Consider the following 21,274-nt stretch of genomic DNA (forward strand, 5'->3'; position numbering starts at 1 on the left):
AACCCTTTCTGAGACCCAGTTTAATTGATGTTATCAGCCGCTAGAGTCGGCCTCCCATCGACTTTCTATACAGGAGGAAAATACCCAGAAAAGTTTTTTTTTTCTGGGTATTTAAGTAGGATGTGATGGGTCTAACTAGGGGTTTGTCATGATGCTGAATCCATTGCAAGCATTTGTTTTCCACAAAAAACATTCCTTGGGCTACAAATGGCACCAGAAAACGCCCACAAAACTGATGACTCATCACTTTTCATCACTAAACCATCGTTTTCTGGGGCAATTTGTAGCCCAAGGAATGTTTTTTGTGCAAAACAAATGCTTGCAATGGATTCAGCATCATGACAAACCCCTAGTTAGACCCCTCACATCCTACTTAAATACCCAGAAAAAAAGTCGATGGGAGACCGACTCTAGCGGCTGATAACATCAATTACTAAAACTCGCTTTTCACACAATGTATCTTCCTAAAAACACGTTTCAACCAAAAAAAAATAAAAAATACTGGGGCTGGCTGTCTTCTGAAAAAAAGGGGGGAAAAGAAAAAAAGAAAAGAAAGAAAGAATATATTTATAATAATTTAAAATTAGTTATTTTGATTCTTCTATACAAAACGGCAAAAGGTTATCAAAATGTGTTTATTTCCTCTTTTGTACAACTTGATACCACGTCGGACCTTGATATAATAAATAAAAATGTCATATAAAACTGCTAGTTAGGTTTTCAAACAATGCTACCCTCCAATAAAAAAAACAGAAAAAAAAGAATAAAAAAAAAACAGTCAGCATGACAAAGAATTCAAAATATCCTACCTACACTGAGAGGAAAAAGCACAGGGGTTGTTGAGTGGATAAGCAAAGATAGTCAAAAACAATTGTAAGTTATCCAGCAGTATAATTTGCAAGTGAATTTCATATTGACACATTTACATAAACACACAAAGTACATCTTTCAGACTTGCCGCATTGTTGCATTTTGCTTCACTGTAAGTGGAGGGACAGGTAGGTTGTATTGTTAACAGATTAGAGTACCCATTTTCTCAAAAACAAAAAGAGCTGATTATGTATCATTTTACACAGATGATAATGTTGAGGTAAAAACTGCAGTACGTTTTGTATAGGGTTCGAACAACCGCCACAGAAATGGCATTGATAGAAAAATTGTATATGAATTCCAAATGAATGAAAAACAAACAGACAAATCGAGTGACAAATCGCAAAGGACAAATCTTCTCTGGAGTGATATTTTCTCCATTAGTCTCTCAGTTTCCGCCACCTCCCCCACCTCCCTTCAAGTTCAGGGGTCCATCATAGGCCCACTTCACATCTCATTGGGGCCCTTCATCCCAGAGTCCTTGGCGGACACTGGCGACGCCACCATGGGAAGGATGCACTGTGACGATTCACAATAGGAGTTAAGTCCCGGAGTCCCGGGAGGCCCAGGAACGCCAGTAACTCCGGGAACGCCACGCGGTCCCCTCGCTCCATCACGGCCGTCTGTGCCATAGGCTGGTCTTCCAGGATCACCTGAAAAATAAAATACATACAGATGCAGTTAGATTCTAAACAGTAAAACATTGCACATTGTCCACATAATATTGCTTATACACACCACATGAGGAACACCATGTTATCGTCGTTGTCAGGTGGAAACCAAATATGACCACAACTGATACTTTTGGGATGACACTGTAGTATAATCAAGTAGGGCATTCAATATGGAGAGAGGAGGTTTCTGCCCGACAGCAACAATATAAATGATGGCGGTTTACACATGCAGAACTTGCGTGAAACTCGCCCGATCGACCCCAACTTTGAATCACATATTGAGGAGCCTCTTAACATTGCAGGGTGAAAATGGATTTCACTTACACCCATAGGGAGCACCCCAAATGGGACAAATATCACTGTTTGTTGCAGAAAAATGATTTTATTCCACAAAATTAGGTACACATGATCTCAGGAGTCATATGAAACCTGCTTTTTTAGATTCCATACTGTATGCCTTTAATAGGCTTCCAAAAGTTGTGGGAAAGGCCTATTGCTTACAAAAAAAAAAAAACACACCATATATCATCCAATCAACCACAAATTGGAATTGCATGTTGAGGGGCCTCTATAGAGTGCACCTCCAAAACCTCTTTCACTTCTGCCCACAAATGCAAAAAAGCTAACCGTATGTCAAAGAAATTCTATTTCTCCCCCACAGCTTCCTCGGGTCCTCCTGACAGCTGCAACCCACGACTTACATGATCCTGGGTAGGCAGCCCAGCCTGGTGGGTGTGTAATATATTGTGATTACCATTAGTAATCACCAGAGGGCAATGCAAGCCAATGCATGTGAGTTATGAGCCAGACCTGCAGTGAATAAACACACAGTCTCTTTGATGAATTTGATGCCCGCTGTTATATAAACTATGAATATAAATTATGAATATTTACACTATGTTGTCTGAACTGGCCTTGATGAGACAATGCATAAATGTCACATCATCTAACACACTGTTTCCCAAACAGTGGTTGGGATCCATATGTGGGTCACGACTCGAGAAGAAATCCCATTTTCTTTTACTACATAAAGAAATATATATATTTAATACGATTTCTCCCTCCCCCCAAAAATATACAGTATATATTCTTTTTAGAAATAAACAATTTTGAAGAATGTGTATACATTTTAAATAAACAAATCTAATACATTCCATGAATATATATATAAACAAAGAAGAAGTCAAATAGCCGATCTACAAGCTAACATCGCATTGTGAGCTTTTAGATCTGCTATTTTCACTAGTTTGTGTTCCTGGAAAAACTCTCTTTTGGGTCTCGAGCTAAAAAGTTTGGGAACCACTGATCTAACAGATGTGCAGCGTTCTGTCTGGAAATATCACATGTTCTGTATTTACCTGGTAGACCAGGAGAAATATCACATGTTCTGTATTTACCTGGTAGACCAGGAGAAATATCACATGTTCTGTATTTACCTGGTAGACCAGGAGAAATATCACATGTTCTGTATTTACCTGGTAGACCAGGAGAAATATCACATGTTCTGTATTTACCTGGTAGACCAGGAGAAATATCACATGTTCTGTATTTACCTGGTAGACCAGGAGCGCCAGGTGCTCCCTTGGCCCCTATCGCTATGGGACCTCTGTCACCTCTGTCACCGGTGTCACCTGTGGACAAGGAAACACATTATTAGAAAGTTACTATCCACAATCATTTTTGTCACAGCTCAGATACATAATATAGGACCACAATGGAAACAAGTCCCCAGGATTTGTTTTATGTTATCCTTTTAGCCTAAATGTCTGACTGTACCTCGTGCTGTTTACATTTCTTACTAATAAAGAATTCAATCAATCAATCAATCAATAAATAAATCAATCAATCAATCAATCAATCAAAAAAAATCGAACCTCTGTTCGAAGTGAAGCGGTGAATTCTTATCTTATTATTCTATGTGTTCTAGAGCTATGAAATCTGTGTTCTAGATCTATACATTCTATCTTCTAGATCTATACTTTCTATGTGCTTTAGTTCTATATTTTCATGAATTCTGAATGAATGAATGATTTTGTCTGGAGGGCCAAATTGTCATGTGGAGCTTGACCAATCCTCAATTCTGCATGCACGGGACAGACATGGGACAGACAAAGCCACACCTTAGAAGCGGCTTTCACCGCTTCAAAAATACTTAAAATCTATATACTTAGTTGACCGGGCCCCCCAAATCTTAGCCTCGGTACCCAGGTTTTTATTTTCATTTGTGTTTGGCTCAAAAAGAAAAGCCTGGGCTAACCTACTGAAATGTCTGGCATAGGAAGTGGGAGTCAAGGGAAGGCTACCCAAATCTCTATACTTCCTTACAATACAAGCTGTACAATGCATCGTCTTGCGACGCGTCATGAGCTTGCAGATCTGCGATGTTGTACAGTTCCTGGAACATGTCGTGAAAATATCGGGTTCTGCATCTGAAATCCTATAATCTCACCTCTTTGTCCTTTGCGACCCAGCAGCCCCGGCGGCCCCTTGAGGCCAGGCAGCCCTCTTGCTCCGGTGTGTCCGGGGAAACCGTTGTCTCCGGAGGGGCCCGGGGGTCCGGGCGGACCTGGTGGACCCGGCAGGCCGGACATGCCTGATTCAGGCCTGCTCAGGCTGGCTGCTAGCTGGGCCAGCTGCTCTGTGACACAGCAACACATTGGTTCCACTTACATCTCAGGCACTTCACTGACACACTCCTCCACGATTTCAGTGAGTTCGCCACAGTGTCATTTTCGACGACTACAACTATGGCGAAAGTTTTCACTGATGAATATGAAATAAAAACTAAATTGAAACTAAGCTGTGATGACCTAAACTAAGAATAAATATCTTGCCAATTTCGTAAAGAAAAATAAAACTAGACTAAAATGTTATGGAGGGACTAGTGGAGAAGAGATCCAGTAGAACTAAAGATAAGTAATTTTATGTTTGGGTGTTGCACTCTGAAAATAGCAGATATACAAGCTCACAACCCGTCGCTCTGCGCTGCGTTGTGAGCTTGTAGATCGGCTGTTTTTAGCATGCAAGATGCAACCAAGTATTAAGTCAGGCATTACGACGCCTTCAAGGCCTGACAAAATCAACTGTAGCTTTAAATGTTTGGTGAGTTGCGACTTTCCGGCGAGACTATGAAATAAAAGAATTGTTGTCAAAATTAACACTGGTTCATCAGTAACATCACTACTCGTTTGATACAAAATACCTCATCCAGAGTGACTTTACAAAGAGCAATAATTACTAAATAACATGAAGATGACCGACACTTACCTTGCATTACCCTCATGCAAACTTGTTTGACGTGCGTATCTGTTGGCATCTTGCCCTGTTAAAACAAGGATTGGTAAGAACAGAGAAACCACATTGTTCTCAGCGTCAACATAAGCCTCTGGTGCAGACATTTACAGTATGTTTGACCAGGTTTTTCTATATGGCATGGCTTTTCTAGTAGTAGCTTCTCATATCTTAAGGATATGTATGGTCTTTTTTGGTGAGATTTGGTTTAAAATCACTTAAAGGACAACTTTGTTTTTTTACAACAAGGGTTCATATTTTAGATTGTAATTAGAGAAAAGAAAAAGTGAGTGTTAAAATGTTTTCATTTGCTTCGTTCTATTGTTTTACCGTGTTTACCGTGCTAAAATGTGGGGCATGCGTACGCATTGGGGCATGCGTACAAGTGGCTAAATATGTAAGTTTTAGACACAATAAGCCAGACATTTCTTTATTGCTATTTACAATAACACTAGCCCCCATAAGTCACATCCAACCATGAAAGTTGCTTGTACTTTGGGAATGGGCTTATTCTGTGTAAAATGACATATTTAGCCACTTGTACGCATGCCCCCAGCCTCTGAAATAAGAATCTATAAAACAATAGAAAGAAGTAAATGAAATCGATTTAACACTCATCTTTTATATTATTTAATTACAATCTAAAATATGAACCCTTGTTGTAAAAAACTAAAGTTATCCTTTAAACCCTAGTGTTTATAAGGTATTGCACAGTATTTGGTAATACTGTGCAAGGGCTCCCAAACTTTTCAGACCCCCCAAAATAATCATATTTCAGCTGGGGACCCACCCTGACAAGCACTTAGAATTGTAGGAGTTGAGGCATTACATTCAGTTTATTTTATTTGTTTAGTTTTAGAGGCATTACACAGTTCTTCAAAGTCCTTAAATTATCATTTGCAGATACTTTGTGTATGTTGGTTTGTTTACTGTTGAGTGAGAAAACAATGTTGCACATTACCCCTCAAGATCATTTGAGGGGTCGACCCCCAGTTTGGGAAGCAGTGATGTAATTAGTTTTTGAGCGGTGGTCACACCGTCTCCATAGCGTGGCCGTGTGTGTATGTATGTATGTGTGTGTGTGTGTGTGTCTGTCTGTACAGTATGTAGCCTGTGGTGTAGCCTGCTATACCTTTTCTGACCACACATGTTAAGGGAGGGGCGCTGTTCAGGCCAGGCACACTCACACTCACATTCACACACACAAATATACACACACGCGCACGCACACACACACACACACGCACACACACACGCAGCCTCCACCGCTCAGTTCACACAGGTGTGATTTTTTACTTCAGTGTGACTTACCGCCGGCCCCTGTGGTCCTCGCACCCCTGTTAGCCCCCGGTCTCCCTGCATGCCTCGAGGTCCAGGCAATCCTTCCTTGCCCTCTGGTCCTGGCTGGCCTCTGGCTCCCTCGGGTCCCTTGTTTCCTGTCTCTCCTGGTGGGCCTGTCTGAAACAACACAGTGACTGTGTTTACATTAGGGATGGGACGATTACTGTGACCAAAGAAATTGTGATTTACAATATCAAAATGTCCCCCACATTATCCTGGGCGGAATATTTTCCAAAAAATATTTTGGCAAAGAGAGTGAAAAGAAAGACTGTATCAAGTACGTTATTTCCAGGTCTGTTTGACCTTATTTATAGAGGGTTTAAATGGTACCGGATATGCAGCTCGGCACATAAAAGGTGAATTGTTCCCAGTACATGATGGAGGATAATTTAAATCGCCACAATACAATTATTGTGAGAGTTTTTTATCATTATAAACGATTATAACGATTATCGTCCCAACTCTAGTTTACATGCACCCCAAATATACCACCATTACTGGAAATTATCAGGTTGTTGTTGCAGTGATTTGACTGAAGCATTTTTACAATGGCGTGATTATTAAGGCAATAACCCAGGGATTATATGTTTTCAGTCATGCATAGAAACACCCAGGCTAGGTGTAAATGTAAAGGTTGTGCAAATAACATGTGTCATTAAAACCCAGAAATACATATCATTTTGGGGGTCCTAGGCACGAGAACGTTTGAGAACTATCATTCCGGTAATAACCATTGTATTGCCATGATATGATCGGAACATAGTAAAAACACATGATGCCTTTTTTGATGCACATGTAGAGGCAAAGCTAAGAGACATTAAAGCGTACAGCGTAACTAGTCAAATGGTGTCTTATGAATGTAACATACCGATCCTTTTTCTCCTGGTTCACCCTCATCACCCTGGAAAGGAATAGACAGACAGACACAACAAAGTTGGTGCTACACGACAAATTCAGTCAGTTCAAGTGAGTTAAGCGCACAGCGTGATCCAGTCTCGGTGTATACATTATGTAAAATATACATGCTACCATGATTTAAAGCAATACGGAGAAAGGGAAATATTTACTTGAGTATTTTCAATTTCCAATACTTTTACTTCTACTTCATGCGACACATTGTGAGCTTGTAGATCTGCTATTTTCCAAAAATCTTTATACATTTGAAAACTTGAAATGGGACATTCTGCCAGTACATTTGTACCTTTACTCAAGTACATTTTGAATTCCAGACTTTTCCCTCAGCGTCCTGTCTCTCTCTACTAGCCTAATCTAAATAAAAACAACCCAGAAAGAAAAATAAAACTGAACAATATTTGGTCGTATGACCATGCTAAAACACTGAAAGAACCTGAAATATTCTGCAGGTGAGAGTCAAAATAGTAATAATAATACACATAGTTTGGTGGCAGATCACTCACCAAGTCTCCTCTTTCGCCTGCCGTGCCCTCAGCACCTGCGTCGCCCTGAAACACAGTGAGACATTTTTGGCATGGACTGCATGGCTCGAGTCCCGAAAAATGAAATTCTGAAAGCCTATAGTCAAGATTTTAATCAGACGTAATTGCATTTATAGTAAAACGTACTTGTTCTCCCTTGGGACCATCTAGACCGACACCACCCTGCAAAAAGAGAACAGACAAATTGGAGTGACCTGGCATTGTGATGTCTAAAGGCATGCTTTGACAGAATTCACTATTTTTGACCTCATTTCAGTGATAGAAGACTGAACAAAGCTGTAGACTGAAGAAAGATATCAAAGTACAGTTGTAACTCAAGTCAAGACTTAAAGTGGTTAATCCTTGACTTAATATGTGTATAAAATAAATACAAAATAAAACATTGAAAATGTAAAATTTATAACCTGGGAATTAACATATAGTTGAAAAACTATTGAAAAGTGTTAACTGCTTATTTTGACAAAAATAAGCAGTTAATTAGTTAATTAGCTTTCATGAATGACACACTCCTCAGTATTATCCAGGCTTAACTTTTTAGCTATGCCAATTTATGTAGTATGGTCATTGTGTATTGTGTATTGTGTATGGTCACTCTCTTACCCTGTCACCCGCCTGACCAATCAAACCAGCCGGTCCTGGGAGACCTGGAAGACCAATATCTCCTTTATCTCCCTGTATGAACACACAAAAACAAGCACGCACGCACGCACGCACACACACACACACACACACACACACACACACACACACACACACACACACACACACACACACACACACACACACACACACACACACACACACACACACACAAAATCAAAACACTGGGTCACCTGTGTGGAGCTACTGTACAGTATATGCACCCAACTTGACATTGAGCCAATCATATATTTCCAGAATGGGGGGGAAAAAAGTGTTTTCTCAATAGTGAAGCAGTAAAAGTATTTGGGGACAGCCTGCTTCACTCAGATGTTTCTGGGTGTGCAGCTGTGCATGTGTGTGTGTGTGTGTGTGTGTGTGTGTGTGTGTGTGTGTGTGTGTGTGTGTGTGTGTGTGTGTGTGTGTGTGTGTGTGCGCGTGCGTGCGTGCGCGCGTGTGTTTATGTGGGGGTACTGATCGTGGCATCCTGTGGGCAAGCCGATCTCAAGCATTCCTAGGGAACAGAGGTCTCTTTCAGGATTTCTCAGATTCTTTTTTTCTTCCTGCCCTGAATCCCCTTTAACTGAAGAAATACTCCTGGTCCCCCTGGGCCTTTGTAACAAGAGTCCATTCATACCCCCCTTCTTACCAGTGGATTACTGCATTAACAGGAGGCCAAAGGTTTAGAAAGACCTGACACTTTTAATATAGCACACGGTTCCATTTCCCCACAGCAGATGTTCAAGCAAGATATGAGGTTCATCTTGGTTAGTGTCCCCTGTGTTCAATGATAATGCACAGGATGATAGATATTATTCATATACGCTGATGATCACTTGCTTTACGTCACAGCCTCAGGGAACAGATTTTTAGTTCTAGTTAACGGGGCCAAGGTGCAGTAATAAAAATCAGGTTGGAGTTGGGTGGAATAGCTTAGTTTGGCCTAATTTATTTTTGCTCCATGGGACTTGAGAAGTGATTAATGATGATGAGGCACGAGAGGGAAATTAATGTGCTGTTGTGTGAATATGATTTAAGTGATAGATTTTCTATAATCTACATTCAACAACTTTGGTTTTATCTCTTCATGCTTATTCAGTGCTGCTATATGACCCCAAATAATTTCTTATCCTCAGATTATTTCCTTTCTTGATATCCTTTCCCATTATGCTAATGCTCAAAATCACATTGTTATTTTCTCATGTTTTTTAATAGAATGTAGAATAGTAAATTCATACAGTCCAACAATCTTGTCCTTTTTCACCATCATTACTTTGTTGCTGTCAAGGCAGAAACCTTGTGACTAGATAATAACTACAGTAGATTGGATCCACTGGAACACAGGTTGTGTTGGGGTTTTGTTCCCAGGGACGTGCAGAGAATGTTAGAGGCAGGGGCTGAAATTTCTAAAAGGGCCTTTTGGTGGAAATATCGAAAATAACAGACCTCCAAGCTCACAACGCGTCGCAGCGCGAAGCGTTGTGAGCTTGGAGGCCGGCAATTTTGGTGCTTGATAGCACCCTGAAGGGGAACATAGGGCTGAGGGAACTTGAGCATGGACCCACCCTGAACACAGGCAATGCTGGAGATGTGGCGTCCAGCATGGATTTCTACATTGCCCTCTGGCAATTCTTTCAACATAAGATGCTGCATACCAAGTTCGGGAGAGTTTGGAGAAGGCAATTCTCTTGAACACTGCATTCAGGTATGGCACGGAATGAGGGGAATTTGCATTTCTTTCACCATAGTAAAAACTGCATTCATGGTCTGGAGAGGGCACTTTTTACAGGCGGATGTGTGCACGTGCCTGCTTGACAGCAACAACTTGCTCCTTTAATGCTCAAGTTGTTAATGAGTCAAGTTCATCAAGTCCTCATCAAGGTTACATCTCTTACCTGGTCTCATTGTGTTATTCCCTATGAACTGGGTGTGTCCAAGATGAAGGTTTTCTTGTCTCATTCATCATCATAATATCAAGGTACAGTACCAAAGCAGCGCTAGTAGCAGTTCTTCTCTCGACAGATGTAGAGTAGCACAAGGCTCAGAGTAAAGCACATTTCTTAATTCTTTATACCCTTTATTTTAACCAGTGGTGTAAAGTAACTAAGTACATTTACTCAAGTACTGTGCTTAAGTACAATTTTTGGTATTTGTACCTACAATTTCCAATACTTTTCTCTTGGATCCAAATATTGTACTTTTACTACACTAAATTTATTTGAAAACTTTAGTTACTAGTTATTTTGCAGAATTATAATATTCACTAACCCTATCTTAAACCTTGGCTATTTGACAATAGCTGATCTACAAGCACAAAACACATCGAATCGCAACGCGTTGTGAGCTTGCAGATCTGCTATTTCCAAACATTTTGTATTTGTACTTTTGTTACATTAAGTATATTTTGATGCCAATACTTTTGTACTTTTACTCAAGTACATTTTGAATTCCTGACTTTACTTGTAATTTCCCATCCCGCCAATGTGTTTCAATGAGAATGGAGCGTATTTTTTTTTTTTTTGCAGAAATCCTCTAATGGCATGAAACCGCTCCATTCTGAATTGAAATGCATTGGCGGAATGGGGAATCCACCCTCATAGGTACTTTGGTGTGGGTGCAGCCTAAGGGTGCCCTCACACCAAAATACCTATGAGAGTGGAATCCGCGTTCCGCCAATGCATTTCAATGAGAAAGGAACGTTTTTTGCAGAAATCCTCTGCTGGCATGAAACCGCTTCACTCTCATTGAAATGCATTGGCGGAACGCGGAATCCACTCTCATTGGTACTTTGGTGTGGGTGCAGCCTAACAGAGTATTTCTATACTGCAGTACTGATACTTTTACTTGAGTAAAAAAAGGTGTGCAGCAGAACAATACAACAAAATCAGCTCCAGAGAGTTTAGACAATCATAGGAAAGCATTTGGAAGACCATTTCCTGTTCATTTCTCTTATCAGACACACTTTCCACTGTTCTGATGGAGCACACTCCAACCATTGGCTCCTCTAAGGAGGTTAAAACACTGGTTCCCAAACACTGGGTGCAGACCGATTTTTTTATGGGTCACGAGATCAAGTAAAAATCCAATTTTCTTTTCCTACAAAAAATAAAATATATATTTAAAAAGATCGAAAACCTTTTGAAATATATACATTTATTTTTTAGGAATATATAAATATATATTTTTTATTCTATACATTTTCAAACAAACAAGCAAACACATCTAATAAATTCCATAAATAAAATATAATAATAATTAAGAAGTAATGAAAATAGCCTATCTACAAGCTCACAACACGGCACGAAGCGACGCGTTGAGAGCCTGTAGATCTGCTGTTTTCACTATAGGTCCCAGGCAAACGTATAATCTCTCTTTTGGGTCACAAGCTAAAAATTTTGGGAACCACTGAGTTCAAACATATTACTTGTTACCTAGTATTGTTGCAGACACCATGCATGCACATCATCTCTGCGCCATGAAACATCTCGGAATGTATTTCCTCCCATGTCTTCGGTTTGCAGTTTCAATCACATTCATTCATTTCCAGCATTACCATTAACCACCATAACGCTTCTTGGGTCAGTTCATAAGGTCACTAGTCTAGCACTCACTGGTTATGTTATGTCTGTGATGAATTACAGATTTTACGCTGCAACATTTATCAAATCAATATATCTGGTGTACCCATGTCTTGTGTCAGTCCCTCCATAGCTTGGATGTTGCAGGCAAGGGAGTTAATGAAAGGAAAGGACACCAACGTAACTTTCTCTACCCTGCAATTCTAGCCGGCAGATTCGTCACACTGGGTGGCTAACTCACACCGGAGGTTCGGTGAAATAACATTGGTGGTTATAAGAGCCGGCTCCACAGCTTATGAACAAACACTATTAATGAACGATGAAGACCTTTATAAAATACTCGTCTCAGGAATATAAAAGAAGACATGTCACACATTGTTTTCTGCTGTGTTGCTTTTTGATGTGTACACTGTATCAGTGTATCACAAGACTGTACACCATTTCCGGTCTGAAAACCAAATCTCGCGATACCTCCAAGACAGAAACAATACCTGTTTAGATGCCTCAATAAAATGATGTATTGTGCACATCGAAAAGCAAGTGATTATAAAACAACCCGTGATATGTATGTACTCTATACCTGAACCGATAAAATGCAATCATTCATAAATAGTGTTAGTTCAGTGTTAGCTGGTTCGAGCCGGCTCCATTCACTGCCATGTAGTTCATCGAACTTCCGGTGCGAGTTTTGCCACCCATGAGCGTCATCATGGCGCATCCCCCAGTGCCCAGCACGTCTTTTCCTTTCATTTGTTCCTAGGTTTGCGGGGTAATTGTTACTGGGATAATCAAGATGCCGTATGACTAATTACTTCTTCTTTCGTGTATCATCGTCCTTGATGATTGGTTGGCGACATTTTATTTCACAAGATTTCTTGTTACTTAGGCCAGGGAAGGCTAATTAGTGAATAATATGATACCTCTTGGGTCCTTTACAATATCTTCATTCTTCTCATGACTTACCCTGGGTCCATGTTCTCCAGCAGGGCCATCATTGCCCCTCGGTCCTCGCTCCCCCTAAAAAGAAGGAATATTTAACTCAGCAACAGGGCTAAAGGGAGAGCTGAGCATGTTAGCTTTGTCATCATGTCTGATGACGTGGATAACCCTGATTTCTTGAAAGATCCCACTTATACACTAGCCTTTTGTTCATGTTCAGTCAGACAAAGATGTTGTGAATTCCTTAAATGTAATTGCATATTTGTCTCTCTGTTATGCAAACTAGAATCAATCAATCTCTTGTGTCAATCAATGTATGCTAATTAGTCGGGCCGGGTAGGGCATCTGGCTCAATGAAAAAAGAAAATATATTTGTTGTATTGTTTTATTACTATTACTCTGTGATAGAGTTCTCAAATTCTTTCCAAACGTGACCATAACTGACCCGACCCGACGAGACGTTTTCCGTCCGGGTAGGGCCTAAAATGTATGCTAACTAGTCGGGCCGGGTAGGGCCTCGGGCCGGCCCAGTTAGGCCGGGCCTTAATTTTCAGGCCTGTTGAGAACTCTCCTTGTTTCTTTGAACAAGTCTGATCTGTGCAATGAAAGGCTAAAAATAAATACTCACAGGTCCACCTCTTGGTCCAGGGGGTCCGACCTCTCCCTGATCACCACGTTCGCCCTGTAAGCAAGAGAGATGCTGCCTGACATCTACAGTATGACCATGTGACCATGGCACAATGTTGAAACCATCACAGAACCAAATCAATGTCATTTTGGTATTATATCAAGGACCGGGGCCGAACCACATCAGGAGTCCGAGTTCCCATTGCAGCTACACCCAAATATGGAGCGTGTTGTCTGACCTCAATGTGTCATCATAGCATCAAGTGCAAACAAATCAGTCAGCTCCATATATGGGCAAAAGGGGGCATGTCAGGTGGTGCAGTGGTAAGGTGCCTTCACACCACCGTGGAAATTGTGGGTTTGAATCCACGTGGTGCATCCAGACACAACATATCACATTGCAACTTAATAGATCACCTATATTTGCTATTAACACATTGACCGCCATTTTAACATACCTCCGTACTCCCACCTGCCATTCGTCTCCATAGACTTCCATGTAATTGGGTGTGCACGGATCATGCACACCCATGCCTAGATAATGCACCACGTGTGTCCACATTGCTCACAGCTTTCAAACAAAAAAATCCGAATGGAAATCCGTTCAGGCATTCATGAGATAACAGCCACTATGTTTAACAAAGATGGCTGCCAAAATGGCTGCCATGCTTGAAAGATGGGGTTGCTATGGGGGTTAAACATGCAATTTCGCGATTGCTATCATGCCTACTCCATTTTTTGGGGTCAAAATTTTTTTTTGAAAAAACATTTTTTTTTTTTTTTTTTTTTTTTTTTAAATTCTCGGGACTATCGGGCCTGGCGGGGAAAGACATTGGAATAATCTCGGGACTATCGGGCCTGGCAGGGAATGAGTTAAAACTTTTGTTACATGTGGGGTTTTTTTCCCCGATGGGTTCCGAGATTGCCTCTAAACAGACACATCCCCACTGTGATCTCCCCAATAGGGTGGTTGGGAACATTGGGCCTCATTCACCAATAAGTTCTTAACTTTCTTCTTAACTTGTTCTTAAATTTCTTCCTAAGTGAATTCCTAAGTGAAGTCCAGTCACATTCATGAAACGTTCTTAGGAAGGCAAAATTGTTCTTAACTATGTTCTTATCATGATGAATGCCAATCCTCGTAACTTGAAGGGGTGTGCCAGGTAATCCTAATTATCATAGGTAGACGCCCCACACATCCTAATTTGCATCCCTATTACCATAGGGAGCCACCCACAAATCCCCATATAAGGCACGACTTCATGACACTCTCTGCAGTCACACCTGTGTTTGATTGCTGTACACAGAACTAACAAGAAATCACTCACAGAAATAAAGTTGAGAGAATGAAGTCTAGGCTAAAGTGTAAAGATGGTGGAACACTACTCCAAACATTAAAAATAAAATACTTTTGTGGAGGTACTTCTGAAGTGAACAGCTAATTATTTGTATTTAATGAATGAATGAATGAATGAATGTATTTTATTATTTCACTATAGACATCAATGTACATTTGCTGAAATTATAATGTTATCCATATTTCATGTTTGGAAATGGCATGTGGATATAAAAGATTGTATTACTGAAAGCTGGTAGGTGGGTATAGAGGGGCTGTAAGTTAGCAGCTGCTTGTAATGGGGTGGAAGTAGGGGTGTGGTGGTTGTGATATGGTGCATGGTGCAAGGGGGGCTTTCAGGTAGGAAGGGGACATGAAAATGGGTGTGTGGTGGCTGTTGAGATATGGGGGTGAGGGTGTAGGGAGTTGGGTGGGGGGGTGGGTTTTGGGGGGGGGGGGGGGGGGGGGGTTGGCTGAGTATGGGGCTTGGGCTTCAACTCAACCGGCTCATTTTGGGTTGGGATTTTCAGACCTGTTGAAAACTAGTCAGTAAACCAGTGGTTCTAAACATTTTCATGTCAAGGACCCCCAAATTAACATGCATTCTGTAGACCTCCACCTGAAAATATTTTATGCCTGGGAAGATTTTTCAAGATTTATCAAAGTGTTTAAAACATATCCGATCTACAAGCTGTAATGGTAATGAGTTCGGTTGTGAGTTTGTAGATCGGCTATTTTCAAACAAATTTTAAAACTGGGTTAAAATGGTAAAACTCTTCCTTGTTTTACTGTGGACCCCCTGGAACTTCCTAAAGGACCCCTGGGGGTCCCCAAACCACACTTTGAGAACCACTGCTCTAAAGATATGATACAAATATTTTGATGATTTAAATCATATTATCATACAACTGTAGAATTGATGAAACTTAAAGAATAAATTATTTTAGCACAGCATGTCACACTTAAGAACTAAAAGGCCACCCTAAGAGTGCTCTACAGTGTGCGTAGATTTTTTCTTAACATAAGAACAAATCACAGCTAAGAAAACATTGGTGTATGCCAAATCTTCTTAAAAAACTTCTTAAAAGGGTCTAAGAACAAATTTCTTCGTAAGAACGTTCGTAAGTAGGTTGGTGAATCGGGCCCATTGATCCAGGATGAATGTTTTATCTCGACACCACCTGAAAGCCCCATCTAGCATGAAGGTTGTTTCAACTTGCTCCATACTTACTGATTTCCCCGGAGACCCCATTGCTCCAACAACACCTGGATCCCCGGTAACACCCTGGAGATGAACATATGAACAGAATAATTATCCATGTTGTACTATTTATATACTTAGTTAATACTTAGTTAATATGTCATACTTTATAAGCAGAAATGTATGTCATACCGTCGCGCCACTGGTGCCTTTTTGTCCAAAAGAACCTGGCAAACCCTACAAAAAGAATCACATTAGGCACAGTTAAGTCCAGAAGACACAGCTTGACACTGCTGGGTTTTAATCAGAGATGTATTGCAGTCAGAGGTAATACATACAGGAAGTCCTTGGAGGCCGGCATCGCCCGGAGCTCCATCTTTCCCTGGAATATTCTGTATAATTATAGAAACAAGTATAGCATTAGTTGTTTTTAACCTTTATTTATCCAAGGTCATACATACTCAACACAGCTCTGCTTTGCAGCTAGATACATTTCAACTATAAAAAATGGTGACCACTGAGTAGCATCAGTGGAGTAAATGGGGTTTAAAGTGCCTTGCTCGAGGGACCTTCCACCCACAAACCCACTTCTCAAATCCTTAGGCCAGGGGTCTTCAACGTTTTCAGGCCAAGGACCCCTTAGTTGAGAGAGAGATGAAGCAAGGACCCCCACAACCCATATAGTTTCATCTTTTGACAGCACAATCATCAGTATTTTGGATTCATGTCAATTTGTGTTTTCAGATATTTAACCACTTGAACCGTCAATACTTATAAAACTTGACCTTTCACTCTGTATTTAGTCTGCTCTTTTTCCCCTCTACACCAAAGCTCTTTGCCGAAAATGGCCGATCTACAAGCTCACGACGCCTCGCGCTGCGAGGCGTTGTGAGTTTGTGAGCTTGTGGCAACCAAATACAGAGGGCTTTCAATGTAAAAAAGACCGTAAAAGGTCTTATTTGAGATGTTCCTTTTAGAAAGGGTGTTTAACTGTACTTGTACTGTACTACATTTCAATTGTATTGACTATACTTGTACCATTCTCCATTTTTGTCTAATAAAATAATCAATCAATCAATCAATCATACCATACGTTTATACTCGCTTCACAGCCAAGTCAATCAAATAGTTGAACTGAACAGTACCTTGGATCCTGGCAAGCCGGGAATTCCCTCACGGCCGTCTGGACCAGCAAGGCCCTGTTTATGAGCGAAAGAACAGAGACATCATCCACACAATCTGTGTTTGTTTGACAAATACTTGTCCCAGACAGATACTACAAATACAACACAAAACAGTAGCTACATGCATGGCTATCCAGACAGACAGACAGACAGACAGACAGACAGACAGACAGACAGACAGACAGACAGACAGACAGACAGATGTATTTTATCACATTCAACACTAACAATTGTGTTGTGTCACTCACAGGCTCTCCTTTGGGCCCTGGAACACCCCTGATTCCAGGTGGACCGCGCGGCCCCTGCAAAGCACCGAGCATCACAATGTAATACCATCACAGTTACAGTAAAAACGATCACTGAGGTCGCGCGGAAACCTCATTTCGCTGTCATTTACATCAGTGTTTCTCAAACCTTCAAATGTTAAGGTCTCCCCTTGGGAGGAGACCTTAGGGTCCATTTGGTTCCATTTGTACACCGTCAGAGTTACAGACTTGTATGGGTCAATTTAGAACCCACAGAGATCCCTGGAATCCACTTTGAGAACCACTATGTCAAGCATAAGAACTGAAAAACAATTTTCACTATTTCTGAAAGATGTTCCATTTCCTGAAAAGTAACAGTTTTGGACATACAAGGTTTCCACCCGACAGCAAAGATATATGACAGGATTTTATCCCGTTCAACACTAATAATTAATTACAATCAAACAATTAAACTCTCACACATATAAATAAGTACATAATACTGCACATATTTCATGCACACAATCAATTACACTCATTCAGAGGAAATCTTGACAGAACAAGATTAAGTGGTTACAAGGTTACGTGAGAATGGTTGCTATTTTTTCAAATATTTGTCTGAAGACGTCATTAAATGCACAGTATTGTATTAGCATTGTCTTTTGTCCATTTGACTTAATGTCTTGTTTACTGTTTACTGTTTACTTACTGCTCCTCCGGCTGGCCCGGTCTCGCCTACCACTCCTCTCTGACCCACGTCACCCTACAAAAAATGACCACAGTCCATTTTAAAGGACGTCCATCGAAAAGCACAGAGAGGGCTTGACAGAGGTATAACAATGGCATAACAACATCAGTAAAACATAACAGGCACTTACATAACTACCCACGATACCTTGAGGACCCACATCACCAGACTTTCCACGAGGTCCCTGTTTTGGTATGAAGTTTGTGAAATTAGTGATTTAACGCACACACACACACAACCGCCTTTGTTCCAAACAGGACACGGTATGCCAAGAGATTGTGTGTGAAAGTAAGGGTGTAAACTTGTTTACCCGATCACCTTTGGATCCCACTATGCCTGTGATGCCCCTTGCCCCACCTGGACCCTAAAATCACTCAGCAGATAGAAGGGAGAGAGACAGAACCGTATTATCATGTTAACATGTTTGAGATTGTATGAGGACAAAACAAATTGCATTATTATAACTGTTGAGAGAAAATAATAAAATATTTTACTGGTAGTCCTTGAGCTCCCACTTCACCCATCTCTCCCTGGTCACCCTCCTCGCCCTTAAAGAGAGAACGTGACCCAAACGTGTTAATATTTTCATATTCTCGATTGCAACTCGCGAGTCCCTCACACACCTGACTGATGTTGGTGACAGTTGCACAGGAGAATGAGATGACTATTGAGCCTACAAGTTATATGCAAAGACAATCCACACACTCTGTCTCCTGCAATTCAAATATTTAATTGAGAAAATAAACCCCAAAACATTTTGTCATTGACTGAATTTACATTGCCTATATGGACTGCAATAATCTATCTACTGGCCTTATATATTTTGATTAAGCTGTTTGATTACATGTGATTATTAAACAATTATTATTATTATATTCTCATTTAATACAAGTATGCCTCTGTGCCTCCAATTTAAGGAGAATGGTTGAAGATGCTAAAGATGCTACTTCAAAAAACATGATTGCTCTTCATTGACTTTACACTTTAGACAATTTGTTCAAATACACATGGATGTGTTCAAATGCACACAGATGTGTTCAAATGCACACAGATGTGTACGTTTGAAAAAGAGTGTTCTGGGTGTGTGCGTTCATGTACATTTCAAGGCTGCTCAACAGCACCTCTCTGGTCACCGGCAACGCCAGATCGTAGTTATGCGCGTAAGCGGGGCTCCCACTCACCAGACCAACGCACAAACGGTCGTGCCAATATGGCTGAGCCCGATTGGCAGGGCTGTTGTGGGCTCCTTCATGGCTGTACTAACTATGGGGGCTACACTTGGTAATTTCTTATTCATATATCATAATCTAGTAGTATCGGATACTGCAGTCATTGTAAATGTAGTCGGAGATAACTTCCTATGGTGACATCATTGTACTATTCACTTTTAATGACTGTTATGTCCTCAATAAGGACAGGCCTTTTGAGGATGAGAGTGAAACAATACCTTGTGGCCTTGTTTTCCAGGCTCACCAGATTCACCCTTGGCTCCTTTGTGACCCTACATGCAGAGAAGACATGCCAATTAAGTCACATTTGTAATCAACTATTTTTTAAAGAAAATAAGTTATTCACAAAGTTCACTGGAATGCATGAATCAAAAATGTTCAGATATGATACCATAATATGTATTCATTCATATGTGGTGTCTGTGTGTCTCTATTATGTGTCAATATCACATAATATAACATGGATGGATGGATGGATGGATGGATGGGTGGATGGGTGGATGGGTGGATGGATGGATGGATTGATTGATTGGATATTTTATTAACAGTTTGCAAAAATTACAGAGGTACAATACAACAATGCTAAAAGGATAATGCAAAAAGCACTGAAGGCTTGTTTCCATTGTGGTCATCATATTATATAGGAGTATATCGTCACTGTCAGGCAGAAACCTCGTATCGCCAAGTTTCAAATGTGTACGTTTTTTGGTAAAGCAAAGCCCTGCTACATCATACAAGACAGTCGCACACAACTAGTGAAAACGGCAGATCTACAAGGACACAACAAGGTGTTGTGTGCTTGTAGATTCACTAGTTTACTTACTTTTTTAGATGTTTATACAAAACTAACGGTTTTGGACATACAAGGTTTCCACCAGACCTGTGTAACTTTGAGAACCATGTTATTTACTTACTTTCATGCCTGGTAGCCCAGAATATCCATGCTGACCTGCGGGGCAGGCATTGGGGCACTGAAAAACACATAGTCAGCCTATTTGAGGTCATGGACGAGCCCTGCCACTAGGGGGCTCTACTGACAGTAGCTCACCTTGTTAGCATAATGGGCATGATATATATATCTATGATAATGATCACCAAAAGGAAAATGGTAACTAGAATAGCCATATAGTAAGCAAATTGTAACTTTGAGTGCTATATGTATTGTGCGTAGTAATTTTATTTTTCTTATCAATGCATGCATATATTTCCAAAACATATTTCATAAACGGCAATATATTTCAAAACCCACACAATATTTGAACAACGTACACACAAAGCACTGTGAAATGCTTTCAGTCTTTTGAATGTGCCTAATCTTTAACCAGTTATTTTAAGATTGAAGACTGACAGACAGACAGACAGACAGACAGACAGACAGACAGACAGACAGACAGACAGACAGACAGACAGACAGACAGACAGAAAGATAGATAGATAGATAGATAGATAGATAGATAGATAGATAGATAGATAGATAGATAGATAGATAGATACAGATAGATACAAACCACAAATAAATACATAGCACAATAAAGACATTCATATATGTATACATGTATTTTTTGTGGTTTATATTTATGTATTTGTGGCACAAATGTCCCTCCAAAATAATCCCGAAAGACTACCATTCCAATATTCCAAAGGGTCTGTATAAAAAACTTTCATTATTCGGTATTACAAATGTATGGAAATGAGGGAATGTAAAGTGAAGTCCGGGAGGCTTATTGGGCACTAGCCTGATTTCAGACTCTACGCTGGGGCTTGAGTCTGAACTTGTGGCCATTCTATTTGATTGAAAAGGGGAGGGGATTTAAAATTTGAAATTCCCAATCACAAGAGATCTGGTGGGAGGGGTTGTGTTTGACTTTTGCACACAAAACATTCCCTCCTCCTCCTCCCCTCAATGACATGCACC

The 21,274-nt window shown here is 40.5% G+C and overlaps 1 protein-coding gene across 1 annotated transcript in view; it reads right to left on the reverse strand.

Annotated features, from left to right (window-relative positions):
• Positions 1-1,317: 1,317 nt before the first annotated feature.
• col9a1a (collagen, type IX, alpha 1a) overlaps positions 1,318-21,274 on the reverse strand; it is a gene marked incomplete at both ends in the record, with an annotated part of 34,787 nt that continues 14,830 nt past the window's right edge. Inside the window, 22 exons of the mRNA XM_080722491.1 lie at positions 1,318-1,523; positions 3,098-3,175; positions 3,994-4,182; positions 4,812-4,866; positions 6,147-6,293; positions 7,045-7,077; positions 7,595-7,639; positions 7,760-7,795; positions 8,234-8,305; positions 12,814-12,867; positions 13,418-13,471; positions 15,984-16,037; positions 16,146-16,190; positions 16,292-16,345; positions 17,099-17,152; positions 17,386-17,439; positions 18,092-18,145; positions 18,261-18,314; positions 18,441-18,494; positions 18,625-18,678; positions 19,578-19,631; positions 20,274-20,330. Of these exons, the coding sequence (XP_080578617.1) occupies positions 1,318-1,523; positions 3,098-3,175; positions 3,994-4,182; positions 4,812-4,866; positions 6,147-6,293; positions 7,045-7,077; positions 7,595-7,639; positions 7,760-7,795; positions 8,234-8,305; positions 12,814-12,867; positions 13,418-13,471; positions 15,984-16,037; positions 16,146-16,190; positions 16,292-16,345; positions 17,099-17,152; positions 17,386-17,439; positions 18,092-18,145; positions 18,261-18,314; positions 18,441-18,494; positions 18,625-18,678; positions 19,578-19,631; positions 20,274-20,330 (1,557 nt within the window). The remainder of the gene's footprint in view (positions 1,524-3,097; positions 3,176-3,993; positions 4,183-4,811; positions 4,867-6,146; positions 6,294-7,044; positions 7,078-7,594; positions 7,640-7,759; positions 7,796-8,233; positions 8,306-12,813; positions 12,868-13,417; positions 13,472-15,983; positions 16,038-16,145; positions 16,191-16,291; positions 16,346-17,098; positions 17,153-17,385; positions 17,440-18,091; positions 18,146-18,260; positions 18,315-18,440; positions 18,495-18,624; positions 18,679-19,577; positions 19,632-20,273; positions 20,331-21,274) is intronic.

Source organism: Nannobrachium achirus (genome assembly GCF_963921795.1).
Source record: "Nannobrachium achirus genome assembly, chromosome: 3".
NCBI lineage: Eukaryota > Metazoa > Chordata > Actinopteri > Myctophiformes > Myctophidae > Nannobrachium > Nannobrachium achirus.